Raw genomic sequence first — 22,426 nt, 5'->3', positions numbered from 1 at the left:
CCTGTCACCAAGAACAACCATTTATACACAAAAATTTCAATCGTAAATCTCAAAATCCTTTCTTAAATGTTCAATAAAAAAAAATAAGGCTAACTTATCGAGATAACGACCATCCTATATTTTAAGCTGGACCAAATTACACACATTGAGCATAATCTTATCAAAATCGGTTGATTAGTTTTGGAGTGCATTACATGTAAACTCGTTGTGGGCGTGATTTTTATATATACAATATACATAGATGTTATAATTTATTGCGTTGTGTAAAGGTGCATACTTTATTTTGACCATCATCTCCCTGATTTCATATATTATATTATTTCACTCAAATGAAACTAAAAATGTCAACTATATAAAAAGAATGTGGACTCCGTCCTCTTACAACCCCACCCCCTCCCACCGACCCCTAACTTTAACCACTTGGAATACGAACTGTCTTTAAACTTTTGCTGTTGTTTGTCTCTCACGCAGTTCCAGAGCCTGACAAACCTACCATGTGGGCTGGAGTCCAACAACAACATAGCCACCGCGGGCGTGAGCATGGACGAAGAGGATGGTAGTGCAGACGATGACGAGCACATACGAACCAGTCTGTCCAACGACGATGACTACGAAGACAACACCTTCTCGACGTCATTCGGGGGACCGTCAGACGCGACCGCTGGCACAGCGCTCGTCAACGGCATCCGAAATGGCGGCGGCGACAGCGGAAGCGGAACCGGCATCGAGAAGTTCCGCATCGACTATCCGAAAAAGTTCCACAACGCACGCAGCATGTCACTTTCAATGGAACGGAACGCTTACTGCGAACTGTGCCGCTTTTCGCGCAGCCCCGTGCCGTTTGACCTGGGTGGAGGTGGCGCAGGCGGAGGTGGAGGTGGTAGTGGAGGCGGCGAACCGGACGACCGCGACAAGGGCGTCCGCCGATACTTTGGGTTCACCATCAAACAGTACATGGCGCTCGGTTCGCTCGCGCTGGTCGACTTTCTCGGATTCTGCTCCATGTCCGTCATGGCGCCGACCTTTCCGAAAGAGGTATACACTTTACATTAATATTAGATAGGTTCTTTATAGCGTTGCTTTCGCTTAACCCAAATAGCAGATACAATGCACGTGCATATGTAATTTATAGTAGGTATATAGCCGTACAAGATGCTTTTGGTGATATTGGTAAGGGATGGGGTGGTTAGCCGTGTGTAACAGTGATTTTCAATAGCACATACAACGGTATAGAAGATAACTTTTATTTATCTTCTATACCGTGTAGCACTCTCAAGAACCGAGTTACTAGCAGTGATAGCAGTGGCGCCAAAATATATATTTACCTATGACAATAAATTGTCATAGGTGATTTTAGTAGGTAGGTCACTTTTGTCATTTTATGAAAATTTGTTCCATAGACAACATAAAAACGATACTTGGTGTATGGTAAAGTAATTATAAGAAATAGGTGGGTGTCAAAATTTTATGTGGAAGTGCCTAATGTCATAGATAAAATTTTGGACTTCGGCGCCACTGAGTGATATAGTGTCTATGTCGTGTTCGTTTGTGTTGGTTCGAACACAGGTCATACGTTACTAAGTTTCCTGTAAAATGGCATACTCAGAAAAATATTTTTTAGGCCAGTCCAACAACCAGGTTGGTACAAAAGAAATACTCAATCGACCAAACTTCTTAACTAGATAGGATTATATAGGTAAATACATATATCGACAGCCACTTAGTTTGAAAGAACTATGGAGGTGTTTGTTACACAACCGAGGCATAAATTGCACCTCAATAGTCCGACAGGTGGCAACTATAATTTGATGACAATCGACAAATATAATTGAAAGGCAAGCAACAACGCTGCTGGTGATAATAAATATATCTTATGTAATTCCTATGTGACCTTTAACGGGTTTTCTTTTTTTCTATTAGAGCACTGGCGGAATCGAGTGTGGGATTAAAATAGAGCAAATTAAACGAAATAACTTTTGAGGAGCTTGAGTGTTTGTAGATAAAACTTTTATTTCAGTTACGCAATACAATAGGTGACAAGTGTATATCATATTACTGTATAATAATATTGTATATAGTTAGAATTCATCTTAAACCTTCCTTTCCAATTAAATATATAAATACGTATTTAAAAATACTTTTAATAGCGAGGGAACTATAGTGATTTTACAATGATATTTATATTGGTTTTGTTTTGACTTTAAGACTGGATGCATATGCGTTCCCAGTATAGGTAGTAAATGTTATCTTATTAGTACTTGTGAAAGGTCATTTTTCGATTATTGGACATTTTCAATAAATGTGCAAGAAAAAACTATCGAAAAAATGGAGAGACAATAGTAAAAACTAGATTTTGTTTTATTCGACTTTTGTTATTTCTTAGTATCTAATTATTCCAAATTTCCAAAACTTCAAATTTCGTAACTACATTCATAGTTATACGAGGAGGTGCCCTTGAAACGTATACTATACGTCTATACAGCAGAACGATTCCACGGTTTTCTATTGCGTTCCGAATACTTTGAAGTACGTTTTAAAAAAAAAATATTTAAATTGTTGTTAAAACAATTATATAGTGATTTTGTATTAAAAAAATACTAAATTGAAAATAATAATAAGAACAAATTCCAATTTAGAACATGATTTGTCTGTTGACCGTCTCAATTTCTCGAAGAGCTCTCATTGATAAGTCATAAGTAATAAAGAATTATTTTAAATACATATTTGTCAAATGCAGTCTGAATACTTTTTGGAAAATGTATTAAAATATATTTCAAAAATATTTTTTTAGCACGCATGCATCCATATCCGATGCTGTTGGCGCGATAAATTTCCACGGACTCGAAAACGCAGTCCTTATTAAATCATAGTGGTAATACATTTATGACATGTAGCCGATTCTTATAATAGGTATAGATACGTACTATTATATGTACGCATTAATAACACAACCACGTCGGCAAATTTCCATGCGTCTATCTAAATCGTGACCACGTCGTTATCGTGGTTGCTACCTCTCTACAGGTCTCACGTCAGAAAGACGCGGGTTTATTTGTCTTTGCGGTTTGCTATACATATTATTATACCGACTCGTTGACCACCGTCAACCCTTAAAATCCTGCACAAGGCACAACCGTATTATTATTTATATATACTGCGCAATATATTAAAGTTACCTACATTTACAGTTTTATGGGATTTCGTGATGGGTTTATGTGTGTAATGGACTGCGGAACGATATCTATCCTCTTTTACCGTTCCATAAAACGCATAATACTGCTTACCGTTTCGTTAGTAGGTATCCGCATCTACATACAGATATACTGTATAATATATTTATATAACATATATTTTATTAGACCTATGTATAATGCAACGTAAATTACTGTACAGCGATGTATAAAATATATTGTCCGAGGTCTATTACTTGACGTAAACCAATAATTGATTTAGTCGACTTTGGCGAGTGTACGTAATGATAAAAAATTAAACGCCGATGCCGGTCGTAAACAAAATATATAATAGGTATATATTATATCCCGCTAAGTAAAAAAAAAAATAACTGCACGACTGTGTGTGTATACTGTATAGTATATCGAAGCAGGAGTTGCCTATTTAAACTGTGTAAAATACAGGTAAATTTATTATATGACATGACTAATTTTCTAATGCATAAATTAACTTCTAGTAAACTTCAAAACATCAGAAATATGTAAAAATCACCAAAATCGTACGTTTAGAAATTAAGTAATAAATGAAAAAGTGCGAACTTTTTAATGGAAATTTATATTAAATTCAGAATCACGGTATCCGTCGTCGTCGTCGTCGTCGTCGTCGTAGTCGTCTTCGCATCAGCGTTGCCAATGTTACCAACAATATAACCGTTCTTATAGATTATTGTGTAAATAGTAAATACTCAATATTTAATAACGAACAAAATTAGTGATAGGTATCACAAGAAAACCCCTTCGTAAACTACGTGTAAAAATGGCTTAGTAAAAAAAAAAAATATATAATATCTTTAAGCACTTTAAGATATGTGATATCATATGAATAAATGCTAAGTATATTGAATTTAAGTAAACTTATTTTGTTTCAATAATTTATTTACTTGGTGAGGAATTATTTAGAATAGTATATAAATATTAATAATAATATTTTTTAAATAATAATAGGTTATATTTTAATAGCCCTCCGCTATGTTTTAATTATTTTGTTCATCACACTTTGTTTCTTTTAAGAAATAATTCCTCGCCAAGTAAATTAATTATTGGAACAAAATAAGTTTACTTAAATGCAATATACTTAGCATTTATTCATGATACCACATATCTTTATAGTCTTAAGGATCTTTTATTTTTTTTACTTAGCCATTTTTACACGTAGTTTACGTTTTTCTTTTGTATTATTTTTTTGAAACTTTAGTACCTAGTATGCACCCGTTTGGGATTACGCTAAAGGTCCAAACGTAATAATGTAGCACACCACGACTCGTTTAGTTTTAAAATATTACGATATACCTGGGGTGGATTTAGGTAAGTGATGCCTTAAGGCGAAATATAATATTGTGGGGTCCCCGCGGATGTTAACAAACGAGACAGTAATTTTTTTGTTTATTAAATAACTCTTCCATTTTTAAATTTTTAGAAAACGATAACACTGTTCGCTAAACAATAAGCAACAAACAACAACTACAGACTCTAATAAAACCTCGTGAACTATGTAAACTTTGTAAGCTGTAAGTGATAACTTACTATAATGAGTAATAAGTAATGACATTCGCTTGCCGTTGTACTATAAGTACCTACGTCCGAACATCATAAATAATAATAACGATGCGGTTGATATAATAATATAATCGATAACTGTTTTTCACCTAGAATAATTATTCGTCGTCGTTGACCGTTATAATAATATTGTTATGACTTTTGACTTATAATGTGTATATCATTTAGAAACGTATTCGATATTATTGTTATCCAAATACGGCGATCGCGGACGGCACGAAAACCTCTATAATATAGATTATTCTACAACGACTAGAACACCGCTCATTCATTAATAATTGAACGCATAATATTATAGTTAGAATGTTATTACAATAATACATAAGATAAAAAATGCCTGTATATTTTGTTTATTTACTTTCTTGTTTTTCTTAACATTAATTACATACTAGAGGAATACACATTCTCAGACAAGGGAATAACAAAAAAAAAAACCATTTCATACCCAGTCAACTATACTTTTGATGCGATTAAACCTTAGTCAGGGGGGCTAAGCCTCACCTCTCACTAGTTTCACGAACTTTGTTTGTGTTGAAATGCGCCGAAATTCAAATATGACTGTGTGTCAATTTATCGTAGCATATCGCTCATGATTTTCCGCGTAGTTTTTGTTTAATGGTTAGGTAGGTACCTACCTATTAAATTCACACGTCGAAATTACATAATAAAATGTTTAGTTCTTGTCACGATTCGGTTTTTATAGATATTGGTAATCGGAATACATTTAATATTAGTTTAGTAATAATACATACGAGGTCTATCCCGTCTGTGTTTTTCACTAAAATATACCTATGTTGTCTCAACTGTACACACTACACTATAGTCATCGGATGAAACTTCTGAAAACACAATATGTATTTGAATTCGGCAAAAAGTTTGCTTGAAAATGACTTTTCCACTTTTTTGAAATTAAACTTATTAAACGCTTCGTAATTTCATTTTTAAATTTTGAATATTAAGAATTTTTAAAATGGCAATAATATTAAACTAGACAAATTAATTTAAACATTTAAGAAAGTACCTAGTTTTCAAGTTGTAAACTTCATGACGAACAAAAATATGTTTTCAGGAATTATATCAGGATAAATAAGATATTTCGTACACCTGGCAAATGATTGATACTTTTTGAAATAAAAAACAAAATAATTAATAATATTCGTGCAGCCCTTATTGATATGTGCGTGCACGTGCGGGAGCTTTTCGTTATTTATTCTACACACAGTCACACACACTAATGATCACTTACTACGCACAAATTTACGCGCATGCGCGCATTTATGGAATTGCCTTTGAAGCGATCGGTATCGTACCCCTTTTCTAAAAAAAAATACCGGAAACAAACTTCGATTTATAGGCATATATTATGTATGTAAGTAGTGCAGGCATATTTAGACAAGCCGAATGGATATCAAATAAAACTAATAAGTACTACTCTATTACTATCATGTACCTGTAAATAAATAGGTAGGTATATTCGGTAGCTATCTACCTGCTGAATACCTAATTGCGAATTGTAGTATAGTTTTTTCGCATAGTTAAGCAAATGGCATTGTTATTTAAAAAAATAATAATCATAAAAATTGAATGCACTTGGAATTTTTTGTTATATTCGTGAACTACCTATACAGCTATACTTCTTCTGGCAATAACGGTAACTCAGCATGAATATTGATTAACGCTTCTTTGATTTCCATGTCATTGGTGTAGGTACCTACATTTCGTTATGTAAAACGGTAAGACATTAACTAAAATAATAGGTTTACACTTTTATTTTACAACGTTAATTTTGTATTTTTAAACTTTAAGTATAAATAACATATTTTCCTTCATGTCTTCGAATAAGAGACTAACCTTAGGTATATAGGTTTGGTTAGTTAAGTTGTATGAGTATAATGATATAATGTATAAATAATTTTGACGTTTCAATCTTTGTTTGTCTATAGTTAAAATGTTTAAATAGGAGTCGACTGAGTCCACCTGTCAATGAGAATGAGTGCCTTTAATTCATATTATAGTGTTGATCGATGCATAATACAATATCCAAATAAGAGTACAAAATATTGTAGAGTAGGTAGTATATGGAGGTCTATTAAGTTGGCCGCACAATGTGAAAATTTTGGCTCCAAATTTTGTCAACAATTTGTAAGTCATTTGTAAGTTTAAGTAAGCACAATTTGGTAATATGTAAGTACCTACATTCATTTTCAATGATATTGAAATAGTATTATATTGTATTTAAAAAGCTTAAATCACGGCTAACTTTCGAAAAACTGGTCCGTTTTGGCATTTCAAAGTCTTTAACTATGCCAAAATGTCGTTGGCAATTTGTAAGTATTTGCAGTAAGCATGAATATAAAATTTGTAAGCTATCCCTCCCTTAATTATCCTTTAAAAAGAAGTTGGCCGTGCTTTATCGGGTTTTTTTTAACTTTGATTGTTCCAAATTGTCCTACGCAATTTGTAAGAATTTGTAAGCTCTCATTCAAAATGTATAAGTCATCCCTCCATTAATTATCCTTAAAAAGAAGTTGGCCGTACTAGTATATAGTACATCACCGTATACACTCATACCCACAAGTAATCTAAATATTATTGTATATCAGTAGTCATTAATAATTTTGCGACCGATGTTAAAAATATTTTTTGTATACAAATATAGGCTGGGGCGCATTTTTGTGAATGGGCAATAGGAACAATCGCTCCCAGCGGCATAATTGTAAGGGTGGCATTTTTTTTTATACTCATGAATGTATAAAACATTCCAAAATATATCTATATAATATGTAATATTATAATATATTATATTATGCAATATTTAATTTTATAATTTGTACTAAGCTTAATATGTCAGCCGCTATTCACGCTATATAGGTATATACCAACTAGAAATAATTTGAACATACGTCATATTCACAGTTGAGTGTTGGCACATGAAATTGGTCGCTAAACAATTTCAGGTGCGTTATGATATAAAATAATAAATACACACTAATACAGACTGTGTAAACCTAAATCTATTCCAATAATAAATGTGGGATGGTGAGATCGCCGATAACATAATTGGGAGCTCACCATCCCGCTTCAAACTGGCTACCATAGTATTTGTATTCAATGTATATTCTAAAAATATTTGTTTCTCTGATTGTTCATTCTGGAAGTGTTTAGCAATATATGTAATTTCTGATACAATAATATAAAACCAGATTCTGCTGTCTGTTAATTAATACTTGTTATTTGTCACTAGGTACTTAGCGTTAGTTGTTACGATGTTATCAACGTTTTGTTTTAATTTATTATTATATACTTATTACTATATTATTGTCCGTACCTACACGTATAAGTGTTTAACGTCTTAACTTTTAATTTGAAATGTCGACGGTCAAAATCGAAAAATATTAAGTGACGCTTGTTAAATAAAAAAAGCACTCATTAAATATTAAAAACATACTTATGTAATAAACAGTTGCATGAAAATTCAAGACATGTTTGAAACCTACAACAACTGTATATTACATTTTATCCTTACATTTTTATTGCATTAAAAATGTTATTATGCACACAGTAAGTTAACACTGTTCCGCCGAATGGAGAGTAAAATCATATTATTCATACTTGAGATGAAATATAAAAGATTAAATGCCTTGGAAATTCTAAATATTGAAAATGATATTACTACAAACTTCATATAACAATGATATTAATATTTTTGCTGTCAAACAGGTCTGTAGGAAATTCTGAATATTTTATTATTTGTTATTTAATACATTTTTTTTTCTAGGGGATGGTGATTGGGGGCGACAAAATTATTTTACCCCGGGGTGCAACTTTTTAAATTGAGCTTCTGAATATAGGCACCTATAATGTATGACATTAGATTTTACCAAAAATGTTGTTAATTCAAGCGCACAATGCGGATTTATATATTAGTAAGACCGTAATTGTGTGATTAAATGTGATTTTATATCATGAAATATATAATAAAATGTAATATGTTTATGTATGATTATTTTACTGAACAGCTAATAGAATAAAATAACATAATAATATAAATTATTATAATTATTTATAATAATATTAAGACGTGAATACGTGATATACATAAAATAATACTTTTTCATTGTTTTTTTTTCAGGCTGAAAAGAAAGATATGACAGTTTCCGAAGCGGGTCTTGTTTTTAGTTTTTTTGCTTTGGTAATGTTTTTACTTTCTCCAGCAATGGGATCAATAGTAAGTATATACATTTTTTTATAATGTAATAATTTGTTATTATTTGAATAATTTATATTGATGTTTAATAAAGTTGCACCACTGAGTGGTTGCTTCTTTCGCTAGATTCATATGGTATTTCAATTTTATTATATTTAGCTCGTCCCTACTACCTAATGCGTATTGCGAATTGTACATTTTTATGAATAAATGTTGAAAAAAAATTCTCGATTATTATTTATTAATTTATGCTTTACGGTTCTGATTTGTAAACGTTACACCAAAAATCCATTAAATATTCACTTAAAATTATGCAAATATGGCAAAAAAATTCATAAATTCGCATTACACGATGCACTTAATATATTAATATATAATTCAGCCAGGCACTCCGAATTCAAACTTTTTTAGTAAATTATTACTCAATGTTAGTGACAATTCGTAATTTATAACATTAATCTTAGGTAAGTACCCCCAAAATGTATTATTTTATCTATTGGGTTGCAACTTATTGAGTTCTAATCTTCAAAAAGAGGAGTTAAAAGTTAATTTGGGGTGTTCGGATTAAGTTAAACGATCCCGAAAGATAAGAACATTTGTTTCAAGGGTAAGAAATAGTTTACAAATTGTTACTGATTGAATACTGCATTTCTTAAGGAAGATTTTTAATTCAAAATTTCGGAATAAAAAAGTAGGCACACACGTGAAATGTACAAAAAATCATAATACACAAATGCATGTATGATGAACCTATACATATTATTATACTTTATAAAATTAAAAAAGGTAAATTCATAAATAATCTTATACTACCTACATTTCTGTCTTTACTATAATAATGAGTACCTATGATGGCAACAAAAATACGATGTATAGAAATATAATATAATATCTGACAATATTTTCCAAGTTTTTGCGTCCTATCAATGACATCAGATGATAACTATTTAATGACCAAATAAATAACAACTCTACCCACGAGATTGTCCCAAAAATATCTAAGTTAATTGATATCAAATATCAAATGTTGTTACGTTTTTTTTTAAGTACATATAATTATTGATTTTTTTTAGTGTATAAAATTATCTATTTATTTATATATATTTATACATATAGCACATTTTTCACAAAACTAAAATACATTTGAAGTAGGTCCAAGTTTGAAAAAAATTGTTTTGATACTACAATTACTATGGAGAAATTAAACAAAAATATTGTGAGAAATATGAAAGATAAAATTGAAGCATGTACTTTATTTTCATAACTATTAAGTGAAACGGATTGATAAATTGACAAATCACAGAATGCTAAAACTTCCATTCCCCCCCCCCCCACCCCCAACAATAAAATCCATTATTATAATTAAAACAATTTAACTCCAAGGCTTACAATACTATACATACACATTGTTATTACAATAAAATATTTAAGCTTTTTTCAATGAGATTATTTTAAATTAAATCGTTTTCTGTTTGATTTACACGCTATGTATTTGTATTTACAAATTACAAATAAAGATAAATAAAAAACTGTGTTATTATTGTATTATATATATTGTTAATACCATAATACCTACTATAAATTTTAATTGTTTATTTTAGATGCCAATATTCGGAACGAAATGTTTGTTTATATCGGGCGTGTTTATTTCCGGAATATGCAATATGCTGTTTGGGTAAGTACACATTCTGATATATAAATTAATATGGTATTATTTTTTCGATTTTGTATTTGGAATATTATTGATTCGGAAATGTTTTTTTTTTTGGTCAAAGAGTATAATTTATGAAGCTGTAAAAGTTTTCAAAAAGTTCCATCAGTCTACCATTTAGGCACATGTTATACACAGTAGTAGGTTTGCTAGATTTATGATTACATGGAGAAAAAATCCTATTACTTTAGAGAAAATTTCAAACATTGGTGACACGTTGGTAAATTATTCGTAAATTCCTTACAATTTTGAGTACCTATTGAAGTATGGAAATATTTTTTATAAGTAGAGTAATATTCAATATTCATGCCTTTAAAATGCATAAAATATATTTACATTTATAAGTACATTGTATTTTAGTATTTATAATATATTTTATATACAGACACAGCCAAATCGATATTTTTGAACAATAACCATTATTTTTACTATAATATCTTTGTCTTATATCTGTAATATATTTTTTCCTATTAATACAATAATACAGTTTAAAATAATCGTGGATAATAAACTTAAAACATACAACAGAATATTTCCTATCCAAGACATTTTAAATAATTGCATTATGTTAAAAATACGTAATATATAATATCTGCGACTATGTAGATAGAATGTACCTACAATTTAAATTTAGTTTTTTTGATTTATCATTAACAACTAGACAAACTAAGAGTTATTTTGTTTAAATATTGAGAATAAATTGTATTCCAAGTGCCCCAAATGTATTTTTCATTATTTTGTGTATAGTTCTATTTCAGAATAGTATATTTGAACTGTGACTCAACAGTCACCATACTTAGTTGACAATTTATATTTTTTGTAAGATTGATAAAAAATTACGTCTAGTAGGGACCATCGTTAGAAGTTGATATAACGTTCGTAATGTATTTATGTACCTACTAAAGTACCTATATGGACCGATGCCACCGGTATAATGCTGCTAAAATCACTCTGCTCCTAGTAATAGCCTTTAGAATGGAATATTAGGTACTTTAATCGTTTGTATTCATCTGTTAAATTTGGGGTGTATTTACGAATAAGTGATGTACTTTAAAACACGTTGAGTGCCTTGTGACAAGCGTTGCCCACGTGTAGCCACGCGAAATAATTGGTCCCGAAACTACGTGTCGACATTGGGCTCCCGCCACAGAATCTCGATAACTCGAATTTCTTCTTGCTCCTTGAAGTTTTGTTTAAGTTTTGTCTGAGGTACCTATATAACTCAAAAAATCGCAAATAGAATTAACAACTTGTATTCCCCTCGAGATTTGAGTTATATTGGGACTGTATAATTTATATATGTGTAATTTGACACACTCTGTACAACTCGGGTGTTTGTACATTGCACGATCAAAAACATTTTCGTAGTTCATCACGACGAAAGTATTATTATTTTTCGTTTGATCGTAAAATTGCGATAACAAAATAATATCGTTATAGCCTATGGGTATACTCTGTTATAGCTATACATTTTGTTTGGTCATCGACTGTCAGCGACGATAAACCATTTTCTAATTAATGTCTATAAGTGATTTCAGCGCAGTTTTTGTTTTCTCTCTAGGACCCACGTACAGAACAGATAAAACACATATACATAAAATCATTTTTTGATTTTTGAGTAATCTTTTAAGTAAAAATATAACCTATTACACAAAAAATTTAGAGGATAATATTTCTAAAGGTTTTACCTATCGTTTTTATGTTTAATTATTATTTAACTTTGTATTTGAATTCAATAAAAAAACATTTTAGATAATATTTAGATAAAATTATATTATGTCATACCCTCTAAAATATTGTTCTCTTTAATTTTTTTTAATGAGTTATTATTTAGTTGAGTGATTACTCAAAAACTTAGAAAATGATTTTCATTAATGTGTTTTATCCATGTTGTGCATTAGCCGAAGAGAGATAACAAATTGTGCTCTGACATCATCTTAATTCCTAATTTAACTTATGATACAATAAATTAAGGAAATAAATTAATAATATGTGTTTGACAATTTTATTCAGGGGCGTCATTTCAGTTTTTTTTCTGGGTGTGCAAACTTTTAGGCAGGCCAATTTTGACATTTCACCAGGCCATTAAAAAATATATATATTTATATATATATAAATGTAGGAAACCTATGCAAACCTATATAAATATTCTTTCTTTCCCTTTTATAATTCTAATTGAAACTCATAACGACTAATGCAACTTTTAAATAGCTAGCAATTCAAAGAATTAAAAGCTTATAAGCAGTTAAAGCAACCAGCTAATGTCATTACTGTTCATATATAAAAACTTAAAATATATATATTTTATATTACCTATATATGAAAACATGTATAAGTTAATTATGACGGCGCTTTGGAGTATTAATGGCAGGCCAATTGTTAACATTTTTTAAATTAGTGGTGCCATTGCACACCCTGCCCCCCCCCCCCAAATGACGCCCCTGATTTTATTCAATAACAATATGTTGTGTTGTGTTATATTATTGGTACCGTCTCAATTGTCTGTTTCCTGAATAAAAATAATATAATTTTGCTAAACATTATATGAAAACCTAGACCAAATAATTATCACACGGTTTGAAAGAAGTGGTTTCACTGAATAACTACGTATAAATATTAAGATGACGCTAGCATTTGTTGTCTCCGTCTTACAAACGTGCACATGGAAAATGTTCGTTCACTATAGTTTCGATTGTGTGTAGTTTTGATATTATTGTGAATTGATCTATTATCAAACTTATGCTTAAGAGCCATTACCTAAGGAATTTTATTCGATATTTAAATTTTTAAGAGAGATATATGAGAAATCTAGATTTGTGATATTTCACATACCCATAACTTGCTTGAAAATTAAAATATCGAAAAAATCGCTGACACTTAAGCACAGACAATATTCTTACCTAAAAGTTTTATTATAAGTCAATTCACTCTAATATCAAAATAACATCACACAATTGAAACTAGTGAACGAAAATTTGCCATGTTTTACGTCTGTAAGATGGAGGCAACAAACGCATGAATAGCGTCCTCTTAAAGTATTGCCTTAATATCCCTGTAAAGTATAAAGCCGTAAAGATACCTACAAAAAGTTTCAACCTCTTATCGGCCTTGGCACTTAACGTACAAAGAAGTAAGAACGTACCGATTCGATATATTTGTTCGTCATTTACTGACATTTACATAAAAACTCAACTCCGCAATTCGTATGTAAACAGGAGTGTATATTGTCGATTGATTTTTGGATAAAAATATTTTTATATGGCTAATATTATATTAAATAATAAAAGAAAACTGTTTATGGACGTGTAAATAATTGTCAGTAAAATTAAAATTATTAAATATATAAATAATGTTATGTAGGTAACAGTGGAGAAATATTTAATAGAATAAAAATAAGAAAATGCATATTAGATATACTCAAAATGTCTATATAATTATTATTTATAAATATAACATGCAGCATAATCTTTAAATGCTTCGGACTTAAATAGTCAATGATAATATTGTTTTATGATCGTTATTATTACAGGCTATTACCAATGATACAAGATAACTTCCAATTCAAAGTACTGTGCTTTATAGTACGAGGACTGGAAGCAATCGGTGCCAGTGCATTTTCTACGTCAAGTTTTGTTTATGTCATTCAACTATTTCCAGAAAACGTCAGTAGCGTTTTAGTAAGTTCTCAGTATACATAGTGTACCTGTTAAATTTTTTTATGGAAATGTTTGTATATTAGTCTTTTAAACATATTTTTTTTCTTTTTAAGGGTATACTAGAAACATTTGTCGGTTTAGGTATGAGTGTCGGACCTGCAATAGGAGGTTTGTTATCTTCGGTAAGTAATAAATATTATAATTTATAAGTATACTAATTATTATTTTAAGAGAATTCTTACCAGCCAGTTAATTTTGATTTTACTTTAATTTCTGCATTCAGGTCGGAGGTTATGCAATGCCGTTTTTCGTCGTTGGCCTCCTGATGGTGGCTACGGTGCCACTGCACATCTACCTTATGCCTCCAATTAGAGGTACACAATTTGATTTTTGTTTTTGTATAATTATTAATTTGTTACGGTTTAATTCATACCTACAATATTATATTCGTTTGTTTGTTTAATCACAAAAATGTAGATGATGTAAAAGCATCGCAAGCTGTTGGCAGCCGATCCAAAGGTATAATTAAATTACTCATAATCCCATCAGCATTTGTTGTCGGCGCTGTCATTACGGTCACATCCAACTTTTGGGCGTCACTCGATCCGACGCTCGAACCACACTTGAGAGAGGTATATTAATATAAATAAATACAATAATTATTCCGTACATAATGTCCGTGTGTTTTGCATTACGTCATTATATAGCAACGACATTTTAAATTCATATACTTTTGTCAACTTACAATACCCGTCTATTTTCTGTTTTGTTTGCCGAGTCGAACGAAAAACCATTATCTCGAAAATAGGACATGGTCACGGCGAGGGCGATAGCGTAGGTAGTACCAATATATTATTTAGTAATAACCAATAACTTTCGGTATGGGATTATGCGCGTTGAGATGAATTTGGGTCAGTGATGTACGTTCACCTACTTATTACAGACAATAAAAGGTAATTCTTTTGTCATGGACCACTCATTCTTTCAAAAAGTATTAATTTTTTTGAAATATTTATGTACACGGTTTCAAGTTGTTATAAAACATCGTTCTTTTAGACATTTATATTTTTGAATATTTTTTCATCCTTATAATTTTTTTAAATTTTTTGAATGAGAATACATACAGTTTTAATTTAATCATCGAAAGCGGAATATTTTTATGAGTACTTTAATACATAAAACCAAATTGAGGTATAGATAGCAACTAGAAGTTTATGAGTTATAAGTATTTAAAGTTTAGATAAGCGGAATAGTGGACCAACATTTTGTGGGGTAATCGCGTACCACTCCACGTCACCACTCCAATCATCAAACACATTAAATACTTATAAGTTATAACACATAAACTACTATTACTAAATTTGATTTTTATGTATTAAAATACTCAGAAAAATATTCTGCTATCAAACATTAAATTAAAACTGTAGTTACGTCGTCATTCAAAAAGTAAAAACTTAAAAAATCATAAAAATAAAAACCCGTTGTCTTGTAACGACTTGAAACCATATAAATAAACATTTTAAAAAATATTAATACTTTTTGAAATAATGAGTTGTTTGTAATAAAAAAAAATCATCTTGTATTTGTGTGGAATAGTAATAAGCAATAACTTATACAATATGTCTCATATAGCATGCAAGTTATACCTCAATATTTTATAATACAAGTATTTTTCTAAATATATGATTTCGCATGGTAAATTAGAAATTATTGTACAGAGTGATACTTCAATAATGCAGTTATTAAAAATCTGATTTTTGAAATTTTTAAATATACATAAGACCATATTTTTAATTTCTTGAGAAATTCATGTTCGAAAATTTTGAGTTATTTAAATTTGTGTTACAAAGATAAAAGGGTGTATAAGAGGGGTGTATGGGGGCTATGGTGATTTTAAAATTGTAATTATCAATATTAATCTATCGACATTTACAGTCTGTAAAAATGGCCCAAGCATAATAAACACTAGTTCCAATATTACGTATATTTTATATTTTTGTAAAACTATTTTTAAGGATTTTTATCCTTAGTACAAAAATTTTAATAACCAAGGAACTACTGATTCGAAATTTGAATAAGTTACATCAAAATTTAAAAAAAAATGTATGAATAATTTACAGTAAAAATGGGGATCCTCATTTGAAAATCAGAAGTTTGCATCGCCACAGGACATTTCTTAAGTAGAACAAAAAATTTAAGGGTGTTTAAGTAAATTTAAAATTAAAAAAATCAGAATTTGAATTATCAAAGGAAAAAATGAGTGTTTACCATGTTTGGTGAATCGCCTTGTATATCAAAATATCATATTACGAGTTATAATCTAATATGACGTATAGGTATTCTGGTATTGTTATACAGAGTGTCTTGATGTTTTTGTCTACAGTAATAAACATATTTTTAGCATCGATATTTTTAAATATGATTTTGGAAAATGAATACTGTATATTTAAGAGCAATTTCTCACCCCGTCCATCATCTAAATATAGACCTGATTATACAAGTTTATGAATTTATATTAAGTATTAAATTTAAAATAGTTATGCAAGTTTTAATGTGTAGGCAGGAGGTGGATATAGTACCTATATATATTACACTATAACCATTAACCGCATATTATATGGGTAGGTTATATAGGTATATTTATAATACTAATATAGTATTACGGGCTACCACTCGCTCGTCCACCTATTTAAATATATAATAGTATATTCCTTTATCTCTCGCCTAAGACTTGAAATTTATATAACTTCTAAATAATAAAAGAAAATATTAGAAATTCATAGCTTCATTTTTAAATACTTATGTAAATTAGTTTTATAAATTATCTACCAGCTTACGATTTTTTAAAAACACGTTAAAGTTTTTTAATTTTTGAGTTTAGTTACACATAAACATACTAGAAATATGAAATTGTAATACTTTTGACGCTCTAATACAGTTATGTCAAAAATAATAAATACTCATGTAAGTAATTTATTACCAGGGTCAAACACGAAATAACCTAACACCCTGTAGAATGTATACAAATATATATTATAATATGTTTTACCCTATGATGGCAAATATTAAATGAAAAGTTGGGTGTATTGATAAGTTATTTGAGCGCTTTCTTCAAAATTAAAAAAAAAGACAAGTTATCATATTATATAACTTGTTTAATTCTAATTTAATTCCAAGATAATTAATAAAAATGTATGCAACTACATGCGGAAACAATAAAAACCCAGAAAATAAAAGTTATGTTATGGCAAACTATATGGATTTGTTTTACAAAGTGTACTTAAATAATTCAATTCCACAGATGGGCTTATCAACTGACGAAGTGGGACTCGTATTTCTGTTTTGTTCAATACTGTATGGAGTATCGAGTCCATTTTGGGGTTACATTGCCGACAAGTACAATAACCATTGGTCAATGATGGCCGTTGGATTGTTTTTATCAGCTATCGGGCTATTCATCTTGGCTCCTCTCCCGTGGTTACCATTGAATAAAGAGTAAGATAATGATAAATATTTAAATGTTATCTATAGTAATCGTAGGCTACTAGAAAGTATACTTTTGCGATATAAGAAAATTAATAAAATATATTAATTTTCCTTCATCATGTACCTACGTATCTAAATATAATCATAATTCATAATTATTGTTAAAATCGTAGGTACCTACCTAGAGCTTTTGATTTAATTTTAAACCTTTTAATTATATGATTGAATTAATGTGTATACAATTTCTGTACATAAGATATAGTTAAATAAACTAAAATATTAAATTCGTGGAAATTAAGAAAAAATGCGAAGAGTATTTATGCAACACGTGTTTTCGACAAAATCCATTTTATTTTATTGCGTCGTAATTCAAAAATGAAATTAATATAAATAGGTACTTGAAATGTTCACAAAACTATTTATTTTATCATTTTCTAGACATGATATAATTTACGAAATATTTCGTCTCTTTTTGTGCTATTTATAGGAATTTGACATTTTCGAATCGTTGTTAGTTTTGATATTATTTTATAAATGTTAATAACAATTCTATAAGACATTTTAAGTTTTACTGCGCAATACGTAGGTATATTATTGTTTTATTTTCTACACGTGACATCCACAATACAGCAGAACGATTTACCTGGTATTTTTTCAAGTATCAATTAGATGTCGTAAAACTATTAATCACGTTAATAATTCAAAAGTATTTTACTCGTATTATAGAGAAAATAGATCTCTATAATCCTTGTTATTTTTTTTTATAATTATTTTTTTTATCGGTAGTTCGTTGTTACGTCTTATTATTTTCTATTATTACGACAAATTGGCAAAACTATTATTATGACGTATTTTTGGACTAACGGTGGACCATCGTCTTGATGGAGAGAGCCTTGTCGTGTACCTATAGTATATAGTGCGAAAACGAACGTTTTCGGTTTTGTGTTTATATCACGAGTAAAAGAAAACAATTTTCGATCGAACAAAAAGCTAATATTATTTGTACACTAGAGGAAACAGTGAAACACGTATATAAAACTTGTAGAACCTTTCAGCTTTTAGCTGAGTTAGCTGTGTAAAGCTGTACATAAAATAAACATAAAAATATACACCTAGACAGTTTCAAAATGTAGCTGAATTAAATATTGAATGTGCATTCAGTATTTAGTTACATAGGTAGGTAATGTACATATAAAGTTGAATTACTTAGAAATTCTGTAACAGTTAATTGACAGTATATAAGTTTATCTTTAAATTATAATATACAGTTTTGATCGTCAGTATACTGTTAATTATGTCATGCAACTATCCAAGGGACTGGAGAAAATATAGGTCACGAGTCACGACAATACCAATATTCACAGACTAGGAAAAAATGTGATTAATATTTAATAAAAAAAATATGTAAGTAGGCATATAGGTATAGAGCGCTTAAATAAAATAATATATTTTAATAATTGTGTAAAATGAAAACAAAATATTATTATAATGTATTATTCTGTAAGTATTTTATGTTATATGAATGCAATATTATAATTTATAGTGTCTTATGGTTGAACCTCGTTGGACTTGGAATTTTGGGCGTGTCTGCGTCTTTAACGATGATGCCAGCATTTAACTTCATCTTATCCAGTGCAATGTAAGTTTCACATGTAATATTATTCTCATATCAGGTATAGGCATAGGCGCAATCAAATTAGGCTCATTTTTTTCTTGGGGGCGGTAGGGCTTATAAAATGTATGTCAAACTGCTCACACCCCCATTTAGTTTACCTCGACAATTTCTACGTCTTACAAGATTTTTACAAAAACATTTGATTGGAACATTGTTGTATAATAATAACCGTGGACTGCCCTGCGCGAGAGGGGGTATATCCATACAGGGGTTGTACTCCACACACCAGTCTACGATAAAATAATAAAAGCTACGACGCAAAATAAGAAACTATAGGAAATAGTGGTAACTTAAATCAAAAAGAAAATAATTGGTAATGGACGAATGGACGATACCTCCCGAATTGAAATAATATTGTTATTAAGATGTCAGCCCACTATATTTTTGTATTTTGTTTTTTCTCTCTCTATATGACCCACATGAAATAAAACAAATTTCCGTTCAACAAAATACTATAGTGTTGTTAACTTTAATATTAATAATACAATGTTTAACATTAAATTGAATTGACCTATTACCAAAATTAAAGTTAAGAACATAATCTGTATATTGTATACGTGAGGATTTAAATTCCCTGTGAAATAGTGATAATTTTTAAATTGTAATTTCTTGCATGCTTACCTACTCATAAATTTTAATTCTAATTGGTCAATTCACTCTAGTATTAAACCCAACAACTTAGTACAGTACTACGGTCCTACAGGAAGAGTAGGAGAGAAAACAAATACAGTGCACTGTTCGCTGACATGCTATTAATTGATATTTTACATTTTTAGTTCCAATATGTGCTTACAATAAATTAACACATAATCAATTATTTTTTTTAGTTACAGCAGCTGTGGTTACAAATTTGTTAGGTAATAGTGAAGTTGACAAAAAAATAATTCTTATCAGTTGTAAAAAAATCATATCATAGTTTATATTTAAAAAAACTAATATGTCATAATATAAACGATTTTTTTTATTATAAACGTTTTGGGGAGCTCTATGAGATTTTTGGATTAACACTTCTCCCCCCCCCCTATATCCCTCATACGCATATATCATATATTTTAGTGTAAGAATACTTATCACAGTATAGGGTAATATGTAGGCATATTGACATACTGTACAGTTGATATTAATTTAATTTTAATGGACACTTTCGTTTTTAGAGAAAATGGATTTCAAGAAAGCGTTTCTACATTTGGAACTGTCGCCGGGTTTTGGTCGTCAGCCTATTCACTCGGGTACCTATAACAGTTGTTATTGATATAAAATGTTTGATTATAACAATTTTTAAACGCAAAATTAGTTAAAATGTGGATTTATGAGTATCTATTATTTTAACCCTACAATTTTCGTTCGTGTTTATTTAACAGCGTTATTATCTATGTTTTATCAAACGTTTTGTCATCTTGTGGCTTGCGGCTCGTCGGCTTGCATTAACTTTATATTATAATATATTTAAAGAAATTAAATGTAAAAATGTTTTTTTTTCAGTGATATGACCGGTCCATCATTGGGAGGCGTCCTCTTACAACATTTCGGGTTTTCTATATGCATGACCACAATGGGTCTGTTTTGTTTGGTACTGGTAAGAAAAAATTTACTATATTCATTGTCGACCATTTTGTTATTTACTAATTTACTACCTATATGTTCTATTTAAAAAAATATTATATTTATGTATAATTGAAGTTTAAGTTGAGTTGTTTTTAAAAACAAAATATTATAATTAAACATTGACCTTTACCTCTGTAAAGACAATTACTTATTATTAAAGTATTTGAAATATATGCGTGTATTATATAGTGCGTTTTTGCAATAACCTGAAACCAGAAAATATGTCCTGGGTTGTAGCTAAGGGGAGTGTTAAAGTTTAATTACTTTTTATTATCGGACGAGTCTTTAGGGGCTTGTGTAGTGCGTGGGGAGCCGTTGTCTTTAGTAAATTATAGTTGAATAGAGAATAACCCTATCCTTTGGGAAATTCAATTAAGAATATCGAATATTCTATTAATTTTATTTTAAAGGAACAATATAAAATTGTATTATTGTTTTAAATAATACACATCGAACTGATCGAAATTGAACAATATACCGAACGCAATTTCGAATTTCAATCAAATTATAACGTTTATAAAGTTATAAATTATAATTGGTTTATTGTATTTAATATTATATTCTTTTAAATTTTTTTTTCGTTCATTAGATGTATACACTATTTGATTTTAATCTCTATTTATCTTTTAATTATTTTGGATAATTAATTAAGTTTGTTGATGCTCAAGCATGAATAAATAACAATATCTTATATTCGTCTCCAACTTTATTAAACTGTTCAATAAAAAGTATTTTAACCTCTCGCATTAAAGTAAAAATATTAGCAATTAATATCTACTTAAGTAACGTCAATTTTTCCTCCACCCATAGTGAAACAAATTATACAGATTAATAAAGATTAAAAATTGTCATTGTTATGACATTTAATCTTCACATTTTTTATTATATTATGAGAGTGGTTTTTTGTAGCTCTATAATTCTACAAACAAATAAACTATTAAATACGAAATATTAGACAGTTTAAACATATTAAACATTTTTAACGAATTTAGTTAATATTGCATATTATAATATTATGCGATCGTAGTTTATATTCCGTATAATTAATAATAATTGTTTTTTTATTTTTTAGGGTGTCATTTCGGTTGGGTTTTTTGGTCTTGTGAAAAAAAAAAAAAAACGTCCGAGAACGATGTCGGACAAAAGTCCGCTAAACGATCCGAAAATTATACATCCACGGTATAATTCACTGAACGACGATCGCGGTGGATCATTGATGATTTCCAATCATTCATCCAAAACCGAAACCACTGAAGTGTAAATTAAATCTGTGAGTAGCATAAGTATAAGATAATAATA

The 22,426-nt window shown here is 29.6% G+C and overlaps 2 protein-coding genes across 4 annotated transcripts in view; both read left to right on the top strand.

Moving 5' to 3' along the window:
* The window catches only part of LOC100159991 (legumain), a 521,349-nt gene that overhangs the window by 269,360 nt on the left and 229,563 nt on the right, over window positions 1-22,426 (top strand). The gene's annotated exons all lie outside the window — the stretch shown is intronic.
* LOC100161473 (MFS-type transporter SLC18B1) overlaps window positions 1-22,426 on the top strand; it is a 47,490-nt gene that overhangs the window by 24,551 nt on the left and 513 nt on the right. The window contains exons 2-13 of one of the 2 annotated variants that reach the window (XM_001952547.4): window positions 472-1,035; window positions 8,920-9,015; window positions 10,596-10,669; window positions 14,235-14,382; window positions 14,475-14,543; window positions 14,645-14,735; window positions 14,839-14,993; window positions 17,663-17,856; window positions 19,391-19,486; window positions 20,677-20,751; window positions 21,005-21,098; window positions 22,200-22,397. In XM_001952547.4, the coding sequence (XP_001952582.2) occupies window positions 472-1,035; window positions 8,920-9,015; window positions 10,596-10,669; window positions 14,235-14,382; window positions 14,475-14,543; window positions 14,645-14,735; window positions 14,839-14,993; window positions 17,663-17,856; window positions 19,391-19,486; window positions 20,677-20,751; window positions 21,005-21,098; window positions 22,200-22,388 (1,845 nt within the window). In that variant the 3' untranslated portion in view covers window positions 22,389-22,397. Of the gene's footprint in view, window positions 1-471; window positions 1,036-8,919; window positions 9,016-10,595; window positions 10,670-14,234; window positions 14,383-14,474; window positions 14,544-14,644; window positions 14,736-14,838; window positions 14,994-17,662; window positions 17,857-19,390; window positions 19,487-20,676; window positions 20,752-21,004; window positions 21,099-22,199; window positions 22,400-22,426 lie in introns of those variants that run through there. The other variant, XM_029485866.1, reaches the window with a different exon arrangement.

Source organism: Acyrthosiphon pisum, chromosome X (assembly GCF_005508785.2).
Source record: "Acyrthosiphon pisum isolate AL4f chromosome X, pea_aphid_22Mar2018_4r6ur, whole genome shotgun sequence".
NCBI classification, from domain to species: Eukaryota; Metazoa; Arthropoda; class Insecta; order Hemiptera; family Aphididae; genus Acyrthosiphon; species Acyrthosiphon pisum.
Note: the sequence above shows the minus strand (reverse complement) of the source record. Positions and strands in the feature narration are given on the sequence as shown.